This window comes from Trachinotus anak, unplaced genomic scaffold (genome assembly GCF_046630095.1).
Source record: "Trachinotus anak isolate AG129_WGS33_773 ecotype Australia unplaced genomic scaffold, CSIRO_AGI_Tana_v1 ptg000005l, whole genome shotgun sequence".
Lineage (NCBI taxonomy): Eukaryota > Metazoa > Chordata > Actinopteri > Carangiformes > Carangidae > Trachinotus > Trachinotus anak.
The window spans coordinates 19492830-19511577 of record NW_027273856.1 but is presented as its reverse complement, the minus strand read 5'-3'; the positions used below and the strand labels follow the sequence as shown (position 1 = coordinate 19511577).

At 41.7% G+C, this 18748-nt stretch overlaps 2 protein-coding genes across 3 annotated transcripts in view; one reads left to right on the top strand and one right to left on the bottom strand.

Annotated features, from left to right (window-relative positions):
- Positions 1-10504, bottom strand: part of atad2b (ATPase family AAA domain containing 2B) — a 70324-nt gene extending 59820 nt beyond the window's left edge. Inside the window, exons 1-17 of one of the 2 annotated variants that reach the window (XM_071478757.1) lie at positions 10151-10504; positions 8268-8434; positions 7856-7887; positions 7590-7737; positions 7153-7252; positions 6911-7040; positions 6578-6727; positions 6388-6463; positions 6112-6213; positions 5808-5919; positions 5532-5647; positions 5141-5315; positions 4729-4817; positions 3374-3533; positions 1887-1977; positions 1398-1709; positions 603-747 (exon numbers count right to left, since the gene is read on the bottom strand). In XM_071478757.1, the coding sequence (XP_071334858.1) occupies positions 603-747; positions 1398-1709; positions 1887-1977; positions 3374-3533; positions 4729-4817; positions 5141-5315; positions 5532-5647; positions 5808-5919; positions 6112-6213; positions 6388-6463; positions 6578-6727; positions 6911-7040; positions 7153-7252; positions 7590-7737; positions 7856-7887; positions 8268-8434; positions 10151-10249 (2204 nt within the window). In that variant the 5' untranslated portion in view covers positions 10250-10504. The remainder of the gene's footprint in view (positions 1-602; positions 748-1397; positions 1710-1886; positions 1978-3373; positions 3534-4728; positions 4818-5140; positions 5316-5531; positions 5648-5807; positions 5920-6111; positions 6214-6387; positions 6464-6577; positions 6728-6910; positions 7041-7152; positions 7253-7589; positions 7738-7855; positions 7888-8267; positions 8435-10150) is intronic. The other variant, XM_071478756.1, reaches the window with a different exon arrangement.
- Positions 10505-12208: 1704 nt separating this feature from the next.
- ubxn2a (UBX domain protein 2A) lies at positions 12209-17449 on the top strand. Its single transcript, XM_071478765.1, has 7 exons — positions 12209-12342; positions 12730-12792; positions 13019-13130; positions 13461-13570; positions 15007-15144; positions 15660-15821; positions 16479-17449. Exons 2-7 carry the CDS (start codon positions 12749-12751, stop codon positions 16660-16662), a joined length of 750 nt encoding a protein of 249 aa, XP_071334866.1. The 5' UTR covers positions 12209-12342; positions 12730-12748; the 3' UTR covers positions 16663-17449.
- Positions 17450-18748: the final 1299 nt, after the last annotated feature.

Here is an 18748-nt window from a genome sequence, read left to right as displayed (position 1 = left end):
AAAAGCCACGAGTGAGTCCTTGAGTAATCCAGTTCATATCTCTCCATTTTTGAATGGAAGCACAGATTGCAACTCTGACTGCAGAAATGTTTTTATCCTCTCCTCTGATCCAGCTATGTGATCTCCACAGTTGAGAAATCTCCACAAGTTCTGCCTGTGAAGCCATTGTGCTGTTTGTTGCTCATTCATCTCGTGATATAGTTTGACTTGAATAATGTGCTATTTGAATTAAGGGCTGCCCTTCTAGTTGGAAGGATAACTGTAGATCTATGAGTCACTAGTTAGATGACTACAGTGAAAACCAGAAACAGTCAGGCTTGTACAATAAAAAAGTAATTCTGTGCAAATGCAAATAAACATTGTATGCTTATGTTGTCTCTAACCCTAAACCCAGTCTATAGCTCACAGAAAAACAAAATGTATCTATTTTCACTCTCAAACAGCCATGAATGACTTTTGTTTTGAATTTTGTTTTTCCCCGTTTGGTTTTAGTAGTGTACTTAGAAACGGTCATCTATGCACATGAAATAAATTTACTTTCTTAAACATTGCAAAATTATCGCCAGGTGCAAATGAAAACAGTTATTTTTCTGACAACTCACGAGGAGAAATGAAGGTAGGGTCTGTGCACAGCAGAAGAAGAGAACTTTGGGGATGCAGCAGGCTCGACTTCATAGATTGAAGCAGAGCCTTCCTCATTGTCATCGTCGCTGTACAAGTCCTCTTCGAGGAGTTGATTGTCGCCGCCTAGCAGAGAGAGGAACAGTGCTTATACAGCCATGCATATGCAGAAACTCGCTTTTCCTGAAATTAACTGTGCATCAATGGTGGTAAATGCACTAAAAAGTTTGTTACTAGAAACTTTTAATCCTCAAGGCAATCCTATCACTGACATTAATGTGGCCATTTCACCAAAAAAGTGAGAATAAAAAAAGAGAGCTTGCTTATTAGGCGAGATGCAATGCAGTTTAAAGTGATACAACACCCTGGGAAATTCATGTCATTATTGGGTGCAAGAAGTACAACTCTGGGATTGTGCTGCATTGTAGCTAATCTGCTGTAAACACTCTTTTGTTGACTAGAGTGGGAGCCGGTATTGAAGTGCTCGCAGGATGACTGGTTATCCAATCTCTGCATACTCAGGGGGGATGTTTCGCCACAGATTCTATGTTAGTGTGTGAGGGTGATACAAAGCACTTTGTAGTATTTGATTGTCTCTTTCTCTTTCTCCCCACCTAATTACAAAAGTGCCAACAGGGAAAGCACACTAACAAGTGAGACAGGTAGCAGGGGAGAAGAGAGCAACAGTGAAGGTGGGAGAAGCAGCAGCCAGCAACAGTAAAGTAAAAACAAATGGTACAGCTGAAACCATGGGCCTCTGGGTCCCTGATCCCTACCGTGTGTGTTCTCCTTATCAGTGCACTGAGCATGGGGGAAGACTCGGAGCAGAGCTTTCAGCACCAAGGAGAAAGAGCTAGCCAGCAGGGGCCTGAGGGTGGGAGACAGGGCTCGACCTGGGGGAGCCAGGGCCCTCTGGGAGGCTGGGACAATTGTCCTCATGGCCTTGCTGAAGTCACCAGGCCCCAGGACGATGGAGGTGACATCCAGCTTCAGTTTGACACTGCTGCCGTAGATCTGGGGGTAGCGGCGACGCAGTGCCACCAAGGCTGCCTCTGTGCAAAGTGCTTTGATGTCAGCACCACAGTAGCCTAGGCACAAACCAGATACACAAAGGTCAGTTAATAACTCATTTCTTTAAATTATGGCTTTATAAAAAGGTTGCTTTCAAATGGCACAGAGAACATTAATGTCCAACAGTGGTAATATGACATGACACTCATACAGAATAGATGGCAGACACTTTTATACACAATTGTCACTCTTACCGACACATTTTTCTGCAAGTTCATCTACGAATGGCTCAGCCAATTTGGGATTCCAGTCCCGCGTGTGAATCTCCAAGATGTGCTTTCTGGCCTGAAATGAGGATTTGGGGGGACAGCAGGAGAGAGGCACAAAGGGAAAAAAAGCAGAGTCAATACATCAGGAAACAAAGTCCAGCATCACCTTATAGGAACAAGTCAGAAAACAGTGGTAACAAAGTAACAGGATTAACTGCCGCAGTATCTGCCACTGCTTATATACAATGTAAAAGAATTTTGAAATAAATTGTTCAATTGAACAGTATGTTGCATAAGAAAGATGAAAGAAACAAACAAAGTATGTCAGTGATACCTGGGGAAATCACATCATAAATGTCTTAATTAAAAACACGATGAACTGAGTGCTGCCTTTAGTCTATCTAGAACTGATAACACCAAGAGAAAGATCAAAACTGGCTCAAGTGCATTAGTGCACGCAACTGAAGGGCTCGCTAAGACTTCAGCACAATGCGCCCTTCAATTCTTTGCAACGTCTCCACACGACTGTGCTTTGATGAGCAGGCATTAAGAACAAAGTGGTCTTTGTCGTGAATGAAGGGCAACAGTTTTCATCATCTTTCATCACATCTCTCTTTCTATTCAAACGACACAACTGGGCCAGATTTCATATATGCTTCCAGCTTGGGCAATACCAGGAGGGAGCCCAACTTGAATGAGTAGTGATGCTCGCTATTTGCACAAGAACAAGGTTTTTTATCAGTCAGAGCTCACTGCTGGCAAGTTTAGCCTGCAATGGCCTGCAGATTAGGCTTCGATTACCAATCATCCTACTGTGTGGACTAACGATGTAATGCGACCTCACGGACTCACCAACACTGTGCTGTTTATCTGACTCACTGTCACATTGACACAAGTGTAACATTGTTTGGTGAGTAGCAGCAAAAAAAAACAAGTCCCGCCCAAGTGCAAGATTAAAGCAACCAGATCTGCATATTAATAAATCTGGTGAAATTGATTTTTAATTTTCCAGAAACCTAATGAGCATCTGCTTTACCACTTGCTTGTTGGATCAAAACAATCAACAGCAAGTGAAAAAACAGTAGAGGAGACCAGAGGGCTGCATGCACTAATTTTGTCACAGGACTCAGATGAGTAAAGCACTAATTACTTCAGCATTATGTTGTGTCTCCACCTGGGTGTGCATGTAGGTACAGCCTTTTATGCACAGTAAGTGATCCTTACACAGAATATAGAAGGCTGTTGCCAAATGGTTGCATGAAGAGATACAGATTCCGTGGGGCAACAACATTTAAGGTAAAAATCCCACTGTATATGTTGACTGTGTTCTAACATGCAGTCTTAGAGAAGAGAAAAACACATCTGAACAAAAAACATTCAAAGTACTGTGAAAACAAGACTTGATGTGATGACAATGATTGTGTGCATGTACACACGTCCACTGTACACAATGATGTTTCACTCCATCTCACCTTCTTGTCGGGCAGGTTGAACAGAAACTCCCGGTCAAAGCGTCCAGGCCTCCTGAGTGCCGGGTCGATAGAGTCAAGTCTGTTTGTAGCACCAATGACCACTATCTCCCCACGACTGTCCAAGCCGTCCATCAAGGCCAGCAGAGTGGACACGATAGAACTGGACAGGAGAAAGAAGGTGATGGGGCAGATGGTAATACATTTAGCTAAATAACACCAAACACAAAAAACAGCCTTTAGAGCAAGACAAGTACACAATATACAGCTAAATCTAATTTACTGTGCATACAATGTTTTGAAGACATAGTATATTACAGTTACACATAAGTATACATGCAGACATTCAGAGCTCAATACTTTTCAAAACTGAAACAATATTGACAAGACTCTTGAGTCAGTCCTGACCAAATAAGCAAGGTCTTATTTCTGCAAATACCTGGTCTATTGAACAGGCATAATGAACAAAACAGTGTGAGGCAAAAATGTCAACTGTTCTGTTTCTCTGTTGATGAGAGCTCGAACCATGTATTTACCCAGCATGGCAGAAAGAGGAGAGCAGCTGTAAACCCAAGCAGGCACATGTTTCATAGTTTAAATAAACTGTGGTCCAGAATTGGTCTGTTGCATTTCACAAATATTTCATTTTTTAGATGGTAAGTGTTTTCTCAAGGATCCACTGTTTGCATAATAGGAAGTTTCCTCACCTACAGCTCATGCTGAACTGGTCTAAATCAGAACTGAAATAGTTATGTCACTATGTCACTGATATGTCACTGATATGTCACTGATGTTAACCACTCAAACCCAGATCCAGCCAAATTCTTCCAGAAATCAAAGCTGCAGTGCCAGCACATTTGGACCAGCCAACCTGTGCCACCTTTTGGTGAGGAAAGTAACAGCAGCAACAGTTTACACCTGCAGACAGGCCGGCATGCAAATGTGTGCAAAAGTAAAAGTGGCCACAATTTCGACACTTTCACTACTGCATGTTGACAGGTGCGTGTGGGTTTTTTTTTTTTTTTAAATGGCTGCTTTTGTGTGCATGTAAAAAGCAAAATGAAAGGAGAAATGCATGGGTTAGTGAGAGTTTGGTTAAAGTTTCGCAGCAACCTACAAGCCAATTCCATATAGTGCTTCGACTATTCTACCATCTCCACTTTGATGATTATGGACACGTCACACAAAACAACAACTATTGAGGTTGGTCACTGCGAGACTGATTAGTAAGTCTAACTAATAAGTACAGTTGCACACTGGGCCATGTTGGAGGTACTGGTATGTTTCATGCATAAACAAGCATAGAGACCAGTTGTACATTCTTGTATGATATGAGGGTTAAACCACATTAGTCTCACCTGTGTATCTGGTCTTGCCTGCTGGAGCGAACAGGAGCCAAACCATCAATCTCATCAAAGAAAATAATGGATGGCCTCATCAGGTACGCCTGATCAAAAGCATACACAAAACCAAGGTCAAACCAAGGTGAAAAAACACACTCAATGGAAAAAAAAAAAAAAGTTAAATCTGGCAGGTTCAGTTTACTTTAATTCAAGAAGTGTATTTTCTCAAAAAAGTGAAACAATATGACAACATGAAGATACAATTAACAGCACACCAGAAATATTCAAAGTGAAATTACTCTACCAGTAGCAAATGACCAGTTTACTATATTGTGGAGTCAGTTCAGGTCAAGTGACTAAATCCATTGTTGCAAGGATATAAAAAAATTGCCTTTGACCCCACAGGAGCGCTGTTTAACTGACTCACCTGGTCAAAGAGCAGGCGTAGCTGGCGTTCTGATTCACCGACCCATTTGCTGAGGCAGTCGGCTCCTTTCCTCATGAAAAAGGAAACCTTCCTGTCCCCCTGGCTACACTCGTTGGCAAGTGCCCGTGCAACCAGGGTCTTTCCTGTCCCTGGTGGGCCGTAGAACAAACACCCTCTAAAGAGAAGGAGAGGAAATGGAAACAGTGTTTACTTGATAGTCTTAAAGAACACCACTTTTTGTACTGTACTCCGTTCTCCATTCTCTTGTATGTATGTACATGTAATGTCATCATGAAAATGAACAACATATCTGTGGTGTAATCGCAACATTGTCTGTTTTTAGTATTTTCTGCTCAAACTTGTCTATGAAAATGATGTTAGTTCTTCTCACCTGGGAGGCTGAATCTTGAACTTCTCAAAGATCTCAGGGTAAAGCAGAGGGAACACCACCATCTCCTTTAGTGACTGAATGTGATTACTGAGGCCACCCACGCTATCAAATTTCACCTGAGGAGGAAAAACACAATTCCCACATCAACTATGAACATTGCAGCTCTTCAAAAGTGTTAAAAAGGTCGATGTGCTATGCTTTTCTACAAAAAATAAAATAAAGTCTGAAGCTGCACTGCTCTACTGCTTTTTGGCATTCATTAGTGTTTCCACTCACAGAGCTATCAAGGTTCATGGGATCCACATCAGCCAAGCTGGCACCCACTTTCACCCGATCACGCAGCACCCCACTAGCCAGGTCTTCTGCAGTCAAGTTCATTGGCAAACATCTGTGACACAAATAAGAATGATGTAAGTGATTACATCCAAGGAACACAAATACATAATGACAACCCTTGTACCAAAATTAACAGTCCTGCAGCTCCTTTAAAAAAAACAATGTGTGAAAAGTGCTCGGATCAAAGCAAAGATGAAGATGAAAGGAAGATAAAAAGCAGAAGAAAGGAAGCAAAAGCTATCACCTGTTTCTAGCCCGGGTCATGCTCTTGCTTTTTCTCCGCTCGAACCGCTCTTCATCAGAAGACGAGGTGGTGTCACTGCTGTGAATGGCATGTTTCTTCACTCTAGAGAAGTGTGGCAGGTTAGATTAAGTATCGCACAACTACACTGTCAGTCCTTGATGATCAGAAAAAACTTTATTCTACCACAGCCCTGAAAAGCCGCTCAATAGTCGCACATTGTTATACATTCAGCATCGCATTTGTCTGGGATTTTTCACGAATTAAGTTTCTACCAACCTTATATGGCTTCTTCTTGCTGGGGATCTGTGGGTGTCAAAAAGTGAGGGGTTGCTCTGTTTTCTGTTCACAGGCTCTGAGAAAGCAAACACAAAGCAACTGACTGTCAAAGGTCAAGCCTTAAGCATTAATAAATCCAGTGGAAATAGTTAAATAAATAAATGGTTTGATTAGAGAAAACAGTAATTACCAATAGGCGGTGCCTCATATCTCTGCACTGTCTTACGCTGCCTCAGGTTGTATGGTCTGTCATTTTCCTCTCCTGCCTCTTCTGCTTCATCCCCTTCATCGTCTTCATCGTCATCCTCTGCATCCTCCTCCTCTTCCTCACCATGAGATTCTGAAAGTATTTTTATTCCAAACTTCAAATAAAAATACTAACAAGTGTGAGCTTTTTAAAGATTCGCGTAGTGCACTAAGCCATTGACTCTCTTTGTTACTGAGAGAGAGGCTCTTCATAAAGTTTGTATCATCTCTCCCTCACTCCACTGATTCATGAGTAGAACATTAGTAGGAAACTGACCTTCCGTGCCTTCCTCCTCTTCCTCCTCCTGCTCCGTTTTGCTCATGACTTTGTGGTGTGTAGGCATGCTGAAAGTGCTCCTGCGCATGGATTTCCTGCGCTTCACCCGTGAATACATGTCCATGTTTTCCTGAAAGAACAAAGCCTTAACCATCACTTGTGTTCCCATTAGATCATCACACAGGCAACAATACTGCACTGTTTTGGCTCTGCTTTGTGTGTTACAGTATGGGCACACTCACCTCCTCAGTGTCTCCGGTCCACATGCGAAGTCGCTCCACCTCACGGTTCTGCCTGATGCTGCTGATGTTGTCCATCTCCTGAAGGACAGCCTCAGCAGTGCTGCACGCACACACAGATAACAACACAAAATATGACAAACTGAAGGCACCTTTACAGAAGCATAACCAGGGCAAACATTTTTGTCTGGGAGAGGTATATGATCTGCAGTGCACTTCTGAACAGTTGTGCTATTGTAGTGTTGCCTGGGAACTTTATTAACCAAATCATACTAATAAAATTGATACTTTCTGGATTTCCCAAACCTTTCTCAGTCCACATCCATATGCTTCAAGATTAATCAAGTAGCTCTAACCAATTCAGTCATGCATATCCTCTTTCTTCTCCTATGCAAAGCAGTGATGCAAAGAAAGGTAGCAGTAGTGTGAGTGCTAGCTACCTGTTCACCAGCTGGTCAAACAGCAGGCTCTGATTGAGGTGTTCAAATTGGCTTTTCTTCACCCGGCAGCTCCTCTTCAGCTCCACATGGCCGTTCATGTGAGAGTGATCGCCACCTCCACTCTCCTCATTCCTGTGACTCATATGGGCTACAGCATCAACAAAAAAATTAAATTAGTTTGTTTGTGTTTGTTTCCCAAATGCAGATGTTCAATGTATGGCTTCAAAAAAAAAAAAAATGGAACAAATGGAAAGAGAGCGCATTACCGTGCCCGTTTTGCATTATGCGAGAGGACAGTCTAGAAATAAAACAAAGTCAAAATAAGTATGGACATCTGTACTGAAGACTGCAATCAATCACAAACAATACTGTTTGAGAGCTCATGTTCAAGTTTGTCTTCTCCACAGATTACAATTCATGACGTGTGGAGAATAAAATCTGACTTAAACAGCCAGTGACAACGAACAGCTATCTAGACTAACTCCAGCTTTCCTAAACCTTTACTTTACACAGACAAATATAGCTAATAAACTAAATGACTTTAATACAACTTTGTATTTAAACAAAAATCATTCTCTGGCAAAGACATTATATCATTTTGCTGCACAATATTATGCACTTCTTTCATACATCATTAAAAGATATTTATGATGAGTGAAACAAAAGCCAACAGCTGACCTGGTGCGGTAGGTGGGAATGTCCCAGCTGACCCTCTGGCCCTTGGTTTGAGGAGATGGGGAGGTGTCACTGGAGCTGGGCTCAGAGGCAGTCTGCCGCCGCGTCCTCTTCGAAGGGGGAGCTAACCGGGGGCTGCTGGGACTGCTCACATCACTACTGGGCTCCTTCTGTTGAACAAACGGCACACCAACATTTAAGAGAGGAAGAAAGCAACAATGACAAACAATCAGAACAAGCAAGCAACAGAAAAAGAGGATGTCAAATACCATAACAGCTATTTCGCAAACACCTGTGTGAAGAATTCACGCTGTCAATCATTGTATAAAACCAGAATATTAAGCAAATAACAAGCAAGCATGACCAAACTGCTCAAGTACAAATCAAAACTTGAGTCATATAATTAGACAAGACAACGTGTACCCAACTCCTCAATGTATTCTGAATCACAACACAGCACCAACCAGACATATGCCCTTGATGCTAATGCCCTTCACAGCTTAACTTCCCTGCTGATATGAGAGTGTATCTCACTGTTGTCATAGGCAACTGTCTGCAATGCCTGCAGAGGGGTTTGTCTGACTGGCTGGAGGGACAGACGCAAAAAGACTACAAATTGCAAGATGCACTAAGAGAGGAGGCATGAACAGAAGTGGCCAAACAGTTGCACCTTGAAGTCACTCTTCATTTAAATAATTTTGGAAAAGAACATTTCAAACAGCAATGGTCAGTTTTAGCAACAGGTTTTTGACAACAAGGTCTACAAACAGAGAAATGTTTGAGAGTTAAGTGGACAACAACAATCACAATTCTTGGAAATAACTTGTGAAAGTGTAAGGTTTATCACTCTAAAGCCTTTTAATCACAGTTCGCATTTTCATGTGTCATCATTTAGCCTGGGTTGCGATCCACAGGACTGGACATAAGCCAGGAATGACACGAATTTCTTGAAGCACAATTTAACAAAGTATAAATCCTCGCCAAATAGCCCATTAAAACTCAAGAATGTGCTAATGACTCTATAAATTATCAGATCGCTGAATTATGCTGTTCGTCTGTGTTAAGAGCTCCAATAATCGTAAATAGTGCGGAAACACAGACCCCTTTTCCTTGCATAATCTTTGTGTTTACATTTTGAGACAAAGACTGTCAGACAGTTTGTAGGTCAGGCGATCAGAGCAAAAACCAAAGCTATTAATTGAGTGTACACTTCCAAAAAGTAGTGAAATATCATTCGGTTTGACATTATACCAGTGCTTTTAAAACACTGATAGTAAAGACAGGCTGTGGGGGTCTTTGGGGCATTTACAACAAAAGTTCACCAAGTTCAGACTTGCTAAATACGGGACTTGAGCCAGCCAACTGTTGTGAACCCGGGACTCCCTTCCCCCACTGTAGGCTAGCTGTCGGGCTAGCTATAACCTACAAACGTTAGCTCAACTATCGCTTTATCTCTTCACATTTGAGAATATAATCACGCCGATACTTTCGGCATGGTGACATGACGTACTGCTAATAGCCTCATGTCAAAATCCCAACTGTCTTCATTTACAACGCTAATTTGTGGAGACAATGGTGAAACAAGTCAGCCGGGTAAAATTGCCAAACACAAAGGGAACTCAACTTGGGGCTAGCCAGGAGTTAACATCGCTAGCTTGTAATTTGACAGCTGCACAACGCGTTCAGTAAGAGTGACACACGCATGGACCGCTGCATCCAGCTCTTTTATTGTGTATCTGCGGGACTGAGCAGGTGTCAAGTTCAGCACTGCTCGTACTTGTCTGTGAATTATGCATTATGTGGAACACCTTGAGGCCACGGCTACAGCTACCTAGCCAACTAGCAGAGCCAGCTAGCTCACCGGCAAAGAAAGGAAACCGGCTTACATGTTCCTCTGAGTTTCGCTCGTTTCTCGACGACGACCTAGTCCTGGAGGAGATGAAGGGACCGCTCCCCGGCCGTGAGCTTTTCCTTGTGTTCACCATGTTTTTTTTTTCCTTTTGTCTGTCCTTACTGAATCTCTCTAACCGGCTCCAAACACTGCCTCAGTAAGCGCAGCATCGAGGCGCCATTTCTCTCTCTCTCTCTCTCTCTCTCTCTCACTCTGTCTATCTCTCTCTCCCCTCCTCTCTCTCTCTCTCTCTCTCTCGCAAGTGGATGTGGGTCTGTTTGGCAGGTGCATTAATTTTTGCTGACTGGAATACTACCATAAAGAACTACTACCCTAATCACCGTGCACATACTATACAAATATAAGAAAGACCATAATAATCGATCTAAAGAATAATGTTATGTTCATTTGGGCTACAATTTGCAATTTACAGTAGAGATATTTCCTGTGACCTAAAATAAAGTAAAGTAAAATAAAGTCACAGCAATAAGTTCTACTGAATCACATTTAAGTCCCTAAAGCAATAATAAAGAACAGGGAAAAAAAGAAAAACTACAATGTTTTTAAACTTGAGTACACAGTGTACCCTTCAGAGAAGTTTTTATTTACTCATTAGAGTGGAGAGGAGAAGAAACATTAAGTAGGGTGGGACCCTGGTTGGAAGCTGGCAGAAAACACATGGGAGTGGACAGCCTGTAAGTTATTGGAGAAGGTTCGCTTTTTTACAAAGTGTCTTCCAACTTGGCCATCACATAGTTCAGTTCACACTTGAATATTGCTGACTATCAAACCTGGCCGTTCTCAACTGTAACATGAATGCCTGTAGTCTAGGTTATTGAATAATGCAAATATTCTTCATTCTTACTGCTGTCTGCATTGCTCCTCACGTTGTACACCGTGCCACATATGAGATAATATACAGTATGAAACAGGCAGCAGTTTTTGTTAGAATGCAGATGTGGCAATAACAGAGCGAAGTGTGAAACATTTTTTTCCTTCTAGGTTTTCTATGAAGCAAAAGTGACTTTAAACAGACCCTTAGTTTTCTGAGAACTTCCAGTGATCCTCCCCCGATTCCCTGTGGGATCCATTGACCCCAGTTTGGGGATTGCTACTGAAACCCAAACCTGTGTGTGTTTGTGTCTGTGTGTGTGTGTGTCTGTGTGTGTGCCTATTCTATTTCTGGCTTGACTGAAGATGCAACTGTGTTAGCCATCTGTCTCATGTTTTTGTTTTGTTTGGGTTTGGGTTTTTTTTTAAATAATTTTCAAAAACTATATTTATTTTCTTGGAAACCTTACAATAATATGTTCACTTATGTGGAGGTGTCGAAGGCATCTGTGACCCAAATGTAAGAAAAAATAGGCACCCCCACAACAGAAAAGCAAAACACAAGTTCAGAGTACTAATTCATTATTTTATTACTATTTAAATGTGAATCAATGCAAGTATTAATTCATTGACGTATAGTGTTTATTCATTCACCAAGTGGTCAACAGGAGGCATAGCAATGTCTAGAAAGTCTTCAACATCCCTCAGTGGAACTCTTAACCATCAGAAAACATGTCTTTGTGAAACATTAAAGATAGACTCGATGTTAACATGGCGTGACACAGTGCTGTGTTCTCACTGTTCAGCTGTAAGTCTAGAAATCCATTGGATTTGAAAGAATAAAAATATGTTTGTAAGAAAAGTTAAAAAAAATTTAAAAAAAATGCTCACATATACAAGACTCACAGAAATATCCTCTTCTGTCCAATGTTCAGTGTTCAAGGGAAGGACAGGCATGGGTGCCCATTTATTATTTATTTATAGTTTGTTATGATGTATGAACAATATGTGTAGCCTTGTTTGTTTGTGTGTGTGTGTGTGTGTGTGTGGTATTGCTGTTGTGGCGAAAGGCTGTTAATCAGGACATCACAGATTGAAAGGATTTACAATAGAGAGACGGATAGATACTGTAGAATCTCCTCTGTGTGTGTCAGGTGTTTCCCATGTTATTTAATACTGTATCATCAGTTTCAATTGGAAGTGAAGGTGCTGAGCTCAGCCGTATAATATTACTACGACACCAGGAGTCGATTTACGACACTGTTGCGTCACACATATTGCTCAGCAGAAGACCCGCTGGCTGAAACTTATGGCTGCAGATGTGTAGCCCGGGATAAACCGACAAAACACGGACTGGTAAATCAGTTTTTAACCTTAACCTTAATACGGGCATGCTAATGAGCATCTACTGCGTGTCTATGTATATATAACCCATGTTGTATTATACACAGGTACTGTGTCGTTAGCTCTGTCAGACGCCCACTTACATAATTAACGATAACGCCACAGGCTGCTTCGTTGTTTATCGATAGATTAAGAGAATGACTTGATCCGTTTTTGTTTGTTTTTGACAGTGGCCACGTGAATGCCAGGGAATGATTTCACGCCATAAACCGCTGAGCTAATAAATATTATTTCAAAATACATCAAGGACGCAGTTAAAGCCCCAACGAGTCCCATCATGACATGTGCTTTGCCCACTGTCTATGTTGCTGTTGCTGTATATGTTGTTCTTTTCCTTAGATGGGAAACACAGGACGTCATGAAAGAGATTGACACTGTTGGGGGTGAGAAAGATGAAAATTGGTGAGTCACAGCAAAATCATTTCACGTTTTGTTTTCCTGTTTCTTTATACTTAACGAAAACATTTTATTTAAAAGATTCCATAAATCGCCATAGTCCAGAGCCTATGCATCAAGATTGCTCCTGACAAAAGCAGATCAGACAGTGGACAAGTTAAACCTTGTGTCTGCAGGCTAAACCCAATAAGGCATATAATGACTGAATTACACACTGGTGTGTTTCTTAAAGGGTTGTCAGTGAAGAAAATGAAGAGGAGGCTCCAATGAGGCGTAGTTTCTCGGTGGAAGACCTCCTCGATGAGGTGGAGAAGATCTGTTACAATGCCTCAGGGACATCAAAGGTCAGAAACAAATTCACCCCACTAAATTCTCAGGGCCACATCTGTGCAAATGTGCATTTTGGAGCTGTCAAAGGAAATCCTCATCATGTCCTCATCATAGTTGTGTAATTAACTTTGCATAAATACATTCATGACCTTATCATCTAAGAATTAGGATATTCAGGTTAGGGAGAGCAATCTGCAATGACATTCCAGGTATATGTGCACACTAACTCACTCATTGACAATTGCATGGCCACCAGAGCTGTTACCCAGCTTTGGCAGTCAGCACACACAGGTGTTGTTGTGTCTCACATCGACTAGAGCTCATTTATGTGGCCTTCACTTCAGGTGGAGATGGTGGTGAGGCTGTGGAAGGATGGCTTTACTGTAAACGATGAGGAGTTTCGCAGCTACTCCATACCAGAGAACCAAGACTTCCTGGATGCAATCAAGAGGGGGTGAGTTGAATTTGGCCTTGCTGGAATATCCTAAGTATAATAAAAGGCATATTGGGTATAATTTTGCTACCTTAAGGTACAAATTGAGGGTAATAACTTGAGGCCTGAAAGGGTTTTTGATTATTACCAGTGATACAACAATTACCTCACAAGGGCTGAGATTTTTTGCTTTGAGTAACTCACCTTCTGGCCTGTGCTTTGAGCTTGAAAAGTCTAAGTGCAATGTGCAAGTGCCCAGTGTTAAAACACCTATTATTTCCTGGCTGGTAATGACTAAGCAGTGCCATTCTGACACTGACTTCATGTATTGAGAAGATGCGACTTGTGTCTATTGCTCGCTACTGTAACCTACTGTACCAGTGACTCACTGATTGTTAATAAAAAAAACATATGTTATTAAATATCAACCTGTTAATTACAGTTTACCACTGTTATATAGTTGTTGTTCATATGATGTAGGTTTAATGACTAAGTTAAACACTTGTTTGACCCTTTGATATGAGACAGCTGTTACAGGTCCACAGAGAGTGATTTTAGTTCCACAAACATTACTGTGAAGCCACAGAAGAACAGAGAAGTACAGAAGATAAATACCATATAAATCTGAGTTTCAGTTTCTGTTCTCTTTGCATGCTCCCTCTCTGCTTACGTGCACTCTCTTTCTTCCTTGTTGTTGAAACTTCTGCTCAACCCTAGCAGGGAATGGTCCTAACACCAGGTTGGATGATGTGTGTTGATCCAAACAGATATGGTTCATTGAAAGTGCTTGAATTTATATATTTTCTCTTCAAGTCATATTGTCTCTGTCTCTCTGCTCGCACAATATATTGCTTTCTGTGCTGTGTGAGAGAAGGTAACATCATCAGTCATCACTGTAACACAGCACAGTTGAGACATTCAAGCCTTTGTCTTTTTAAGAGTCTGTAAGCTTCTGTAAAGCCTGCTAGCTCCTCTCATTATAAAAATTCTTAGTGTTGTGTCAGTAATTAACCTTGATCCACATCTCAAACTATACCCTGTTGGGTCCTTGAATTTAAAAGAATCGGGCCTTGAAAGTCCTTCAAAAGTCCATGCATTTGATGTTTAAGTGGGTGTGGGAACCCCGGGTTAGGTTTTGTTGGCAGATGACCAATTTTCATATTTCCCTCAAACACAAAATGGTCGTTCATTTTTTCTTTTCAGAAACACAAACAAACCCTCTGCAGCTTTGCATTAAATGAAAATGTGTATACTGTATCTATACAATGTCCAGAGAGCCGAACCCGTCTTTGTTTTGATTCATTGGTTCGACCTTGCAGTCAAACCCTATCCGTCCCCAAAGGGACATTAGCACCACAAGCAGGCGACATAAGATAGATAAAGCGTAATGCTCATTAGAGCTCATTTGTCATATTGATTGATCTGACCAGACAAGGCTGATCTTTAATCTATCCCAGGGAGCTTCCGGCCGAGTGGGAGAGCAGAGCAGAAGAAGAGGAGCTGGAGATCAGCGTGGAGGATCTGACAGAGGAAAATTATGTTCCCAAGAAGAAAGCCTTTCACCCTTTCAGCGGCCGAGGATACCGACTTGGCAGGTAAAAGATTATCGCGGTGATAATGTAACCAAGTAAAAAGCTGAATTTCAGTGTATTAAATATGTTGATAAATGACTTTCCTTCTTTAAAACGAATCATTTAGCATACAAACATAATTATTATCATAAGTAATCAACAATTTACTTAGTTGCCATTATTATTATTATTATTATCATTATTATTATTATTATGAGTAAGTTTTGTCTGTCAAGTTCCAAGATACTATACTGTTTTGTACCACTAGATGTCCCTCTAAATCTAGGTATCAATACACCCACAAGAGAATCTGACCATGCAGCCAGTCACACTGATGAACTGAGAGCCTCGACATTTTCAAGCATCACTGTGTGAATACTAAATTGTCCAGAGAGTCCAAAAAAATTGTGTGAGATTTTCTCTGCCCACACAGAGTTACTACATACTCAAAATTAGAAAAAAAATACACAATTCATATGCTGTATGTAGTGTAACTCTATCTGGTTCTTAATCTTTGATTTATTCCTGTCCATTCCCAGTGTTGCACCCAGAGTAGTGGCCAGGTCACCGTCTGTGCACGAGGATGGAGAATCTCCTCCTATCCCCATGGTAACACTAGACCACGCCCTTCCTGTTACATCCCTGCAGATCTGGTTGGCTGACGGCAGGAGATTGGTACAGAGGTTTAACCTATCGCATCGGTGAGCATCAGAATGTCAACACCAAAATCTCTCCCCACATGTCAATCTGTGAACTTGACCGCATCAGATAATATCTGCATAGTAAAGAGACTCTCTGCTCGTGCTCTGCAGTCCGTAAATCCCATAATCTCAAGCGTCGCAGGATAGAAGTAGTTCAAGGAATGAAAAAAGATTTTTGTTTGCCCGAGCTCGGGAGATGGTGGTGGGGGGGTGTATTTGAGGATTACGTAATGCTTTGTTCTAGTCTGCTGGAGTTTGAAGGCATGATGCATGTTATTTCCCCTGCCACACTGCATGGGGCGCAGAAAACATAATCTGAGATGTAGCAATGGAGTGGATCTATAAAATCCCCAGAGAGAGATTGCGTAACTCTGATGCAGCATTTATATAACAGGGTTAGTAGCTAAAGGATAGAGAGGACTGAACCCCTCCAGCCTTCAGCTAGCCTCAGTGTGTGAAGAGAAGGGCCGCCATAGGGTCACTTGTGTACGCAAGGTCGTGATTAATAATAGATCATGATACTAGTATAGTGCTTCAGAGTGAGTAGAGTATTTGGTCGGGAACGCTTTGCCGCTGAAAAAGGAACAGACATGTTCAGTAGGGAATATTATATATGTCTGTCTATTTTTTATATATATGGTTCTGTTTCTTTACTAGGATCACTGATGTTCAAGATTTTGTGGCGCGCTGCCAGAGGAGCTGCCCACCTTTCGTCCTGACGACATCACTTCCTTTCCGAGAGCTCAACAACAAAGAATTAAGCCTGGAAGAGGCGGACTTGGCCAACGCTGTCATTGTCCAGAGACCCCTGAACACACAGGCTCCGTTTGGGCACTCCTGACCGATAGGGCCCTGTTATTTACACAACATGCCACTTTCCCTCTCACTGACATCTCACCATGCCCCTGATAGCAGCCTCGATGCCCCCCTGTAACTTACAATCTTAATTTATTCTGCACTTTGTGCTGCATTTGAAGATTGTTATTTCCCTCTACAGTCTCTGTGTGGGATTTTTTAATGAAGATATTTTGTGTTAGTTACAAAGGTGCTGCCGAGGTGCTGTTGTCAATGCTTACTTTGTCTTCTTCCTCTGGAGGACAGTGTTTACCTGCCAGCATATCTCCCCAAACCCCCAAACTGCAGAAAAACTGTCAAGGCAAACCAGTTCTGTCGCCCGTGCAGATGGTCAACCATGTGTTTCCATCTGTTCAGCTATTACATGTAACCCTCCCTCCTTCCTTCCCTCACTATCACACACACACACACCACCAGCACCACCAACCAACTCTCTAAAGTCTTCCCAAACTCTGATCACCACTTTTCTGCACTATTTACAGTAAAAACAAGCAGCTGATATTTCAGTTTGTATCTCTCAGTTTACAATTATATTTATTGAACATGAGGTATTTTCTCTGGGAAAATATCATGATAAAAAGAAAAAAGACGACAGCTTGTTATTTATGTTGGCCTGACTGTTTAGGACTGTCAGTTGTTATGTCATTTTGTGAACATTTGCCTTTGTTTTCGCAGGGAGATTTAATTCACAATGCACAATAAATTGTTTCATTTGACTGCACCATTTAAAGAAATATCACATATCAAGGTACAATAAAAAAATCTTCCTCGAACTTCTTTGTATGTCTATGATTTACTTTTTGATATAAAACAATCACGTGAAGTTGGGTATTCTGAAGTAAATCGCTTTCAGAATTTAAATTCATATGAATGCTGCCCAGGTGTTGTGTGAAGACTGCTGGTGTGGTGATTATCTCATCACACCAGGCGGCACCTTATTTCATGTTGAAATGCAACATCTGTGCTGTCATTACTGATTTAATGGGGATTTAGACCAAGGAGGCAGGGAGGGGCTACAGATGTCAGACAAGTCGGAATTGGAGGAATGACGTCTTCACAGTGGTGCTTCCTAAACCACTGAGTATGAAGACCATGTCTCTGATGGTCCGAAGTGTAACCACACCTGTTATTGTGTATAATAGTGGCCAGTTATTTAACAAAGGGGTAAAACTATACACATAAGAAGGGTAAAACTTACAATGCAGATGGGATGAAACTAAGTTGAGTTCCTGCTGTGTCTTTTTTATCCTCTTGGGTCTTGAATCTTGTGTTCCTTGGCATGTGTAAAGACATGCGTGTGCTTTTACGCGAATGTGTGCTTCCTTCTCTGTGCCCATGCTTTCTGCCCGGCCTCGGGAGGAAGGCGAACACCATTATCCATCTTCAATATTTAAAGCAATGGGAAGGAGGGAGGGGATGTGTGTACAGAACAAGAGAGGGTATGTATCTGAGATGACAGCCTCAGGATGGTCAAGGTCAGGGGAAGAAACTCAGCAGCAGAAATGTCTTGAATATCATAATCCCCTCTGATGAATCGCCTTTCTCTGAGGCCGTGCTGCACATTTGAGGATTTCTACCTGAACATGCAGGCTGTGGGCATCACTTGGTTGACAGCCAGTGGGGGTCTGGCTAAAGAGTAAAAGAGAGCACATTTCCTTTGTGCTACATATTTAATAAGGCTAAGCATGCAGGGAATTACTTTCCCTTTAACTCCCACATTTCCTTTCAGAATGACCCTTTTACTTGTGCAGCAGCAAACCTTTCATTTTGCACATTCCTCTTCACGCATTATCGGAAACATACCCATTCTAATGCAGGTCATATGCCTGACTTTTCTGCCGCGGTGCCTTTTTCATTGTCAGTAATGTGGTTTTGGTAGAGGGGTTTGCATGCCTGGAATTCATGGAGAGGTCTGGGTTCAGCAGTTAAGGTCTCCATGACATGTTTGTTGTCATGCTCTGAGGAGAGGCTTACTGTGGACAGTACGCATCCTGCACTGAAAGAGCAGCTTATAAAAAATGCTCAGGGTCTTGAAAGTGTGTGTAAAACTATATTTCATTCCCAAACCTGAC

Excerpts from the sequence above, each read along its gene's own strand:
- ubxn2a (XM_071478765.1), top strand. The coding sequence starts at position 12,749 with ATGAAAGAGATTGACACTGTTGGGGGTGAGAAAGATGAAAATTG. Across the intron at positions 12,793-13,018 it reads GGTGAGAAAGATGAAAATTG|GGTTGTCAGTGAAGAAAATG; the intron begins GTGAGTCACAGC and ends TGTTTCTTAAAG. Across the intron at positions 13,131-13,460 it reads ATGCCTCAGGGACATCAAAG|GTGGAGATGGTGGTGAGGCT; the intron begins GTCAGAAACAAA and ends CCTTCACTTCAG.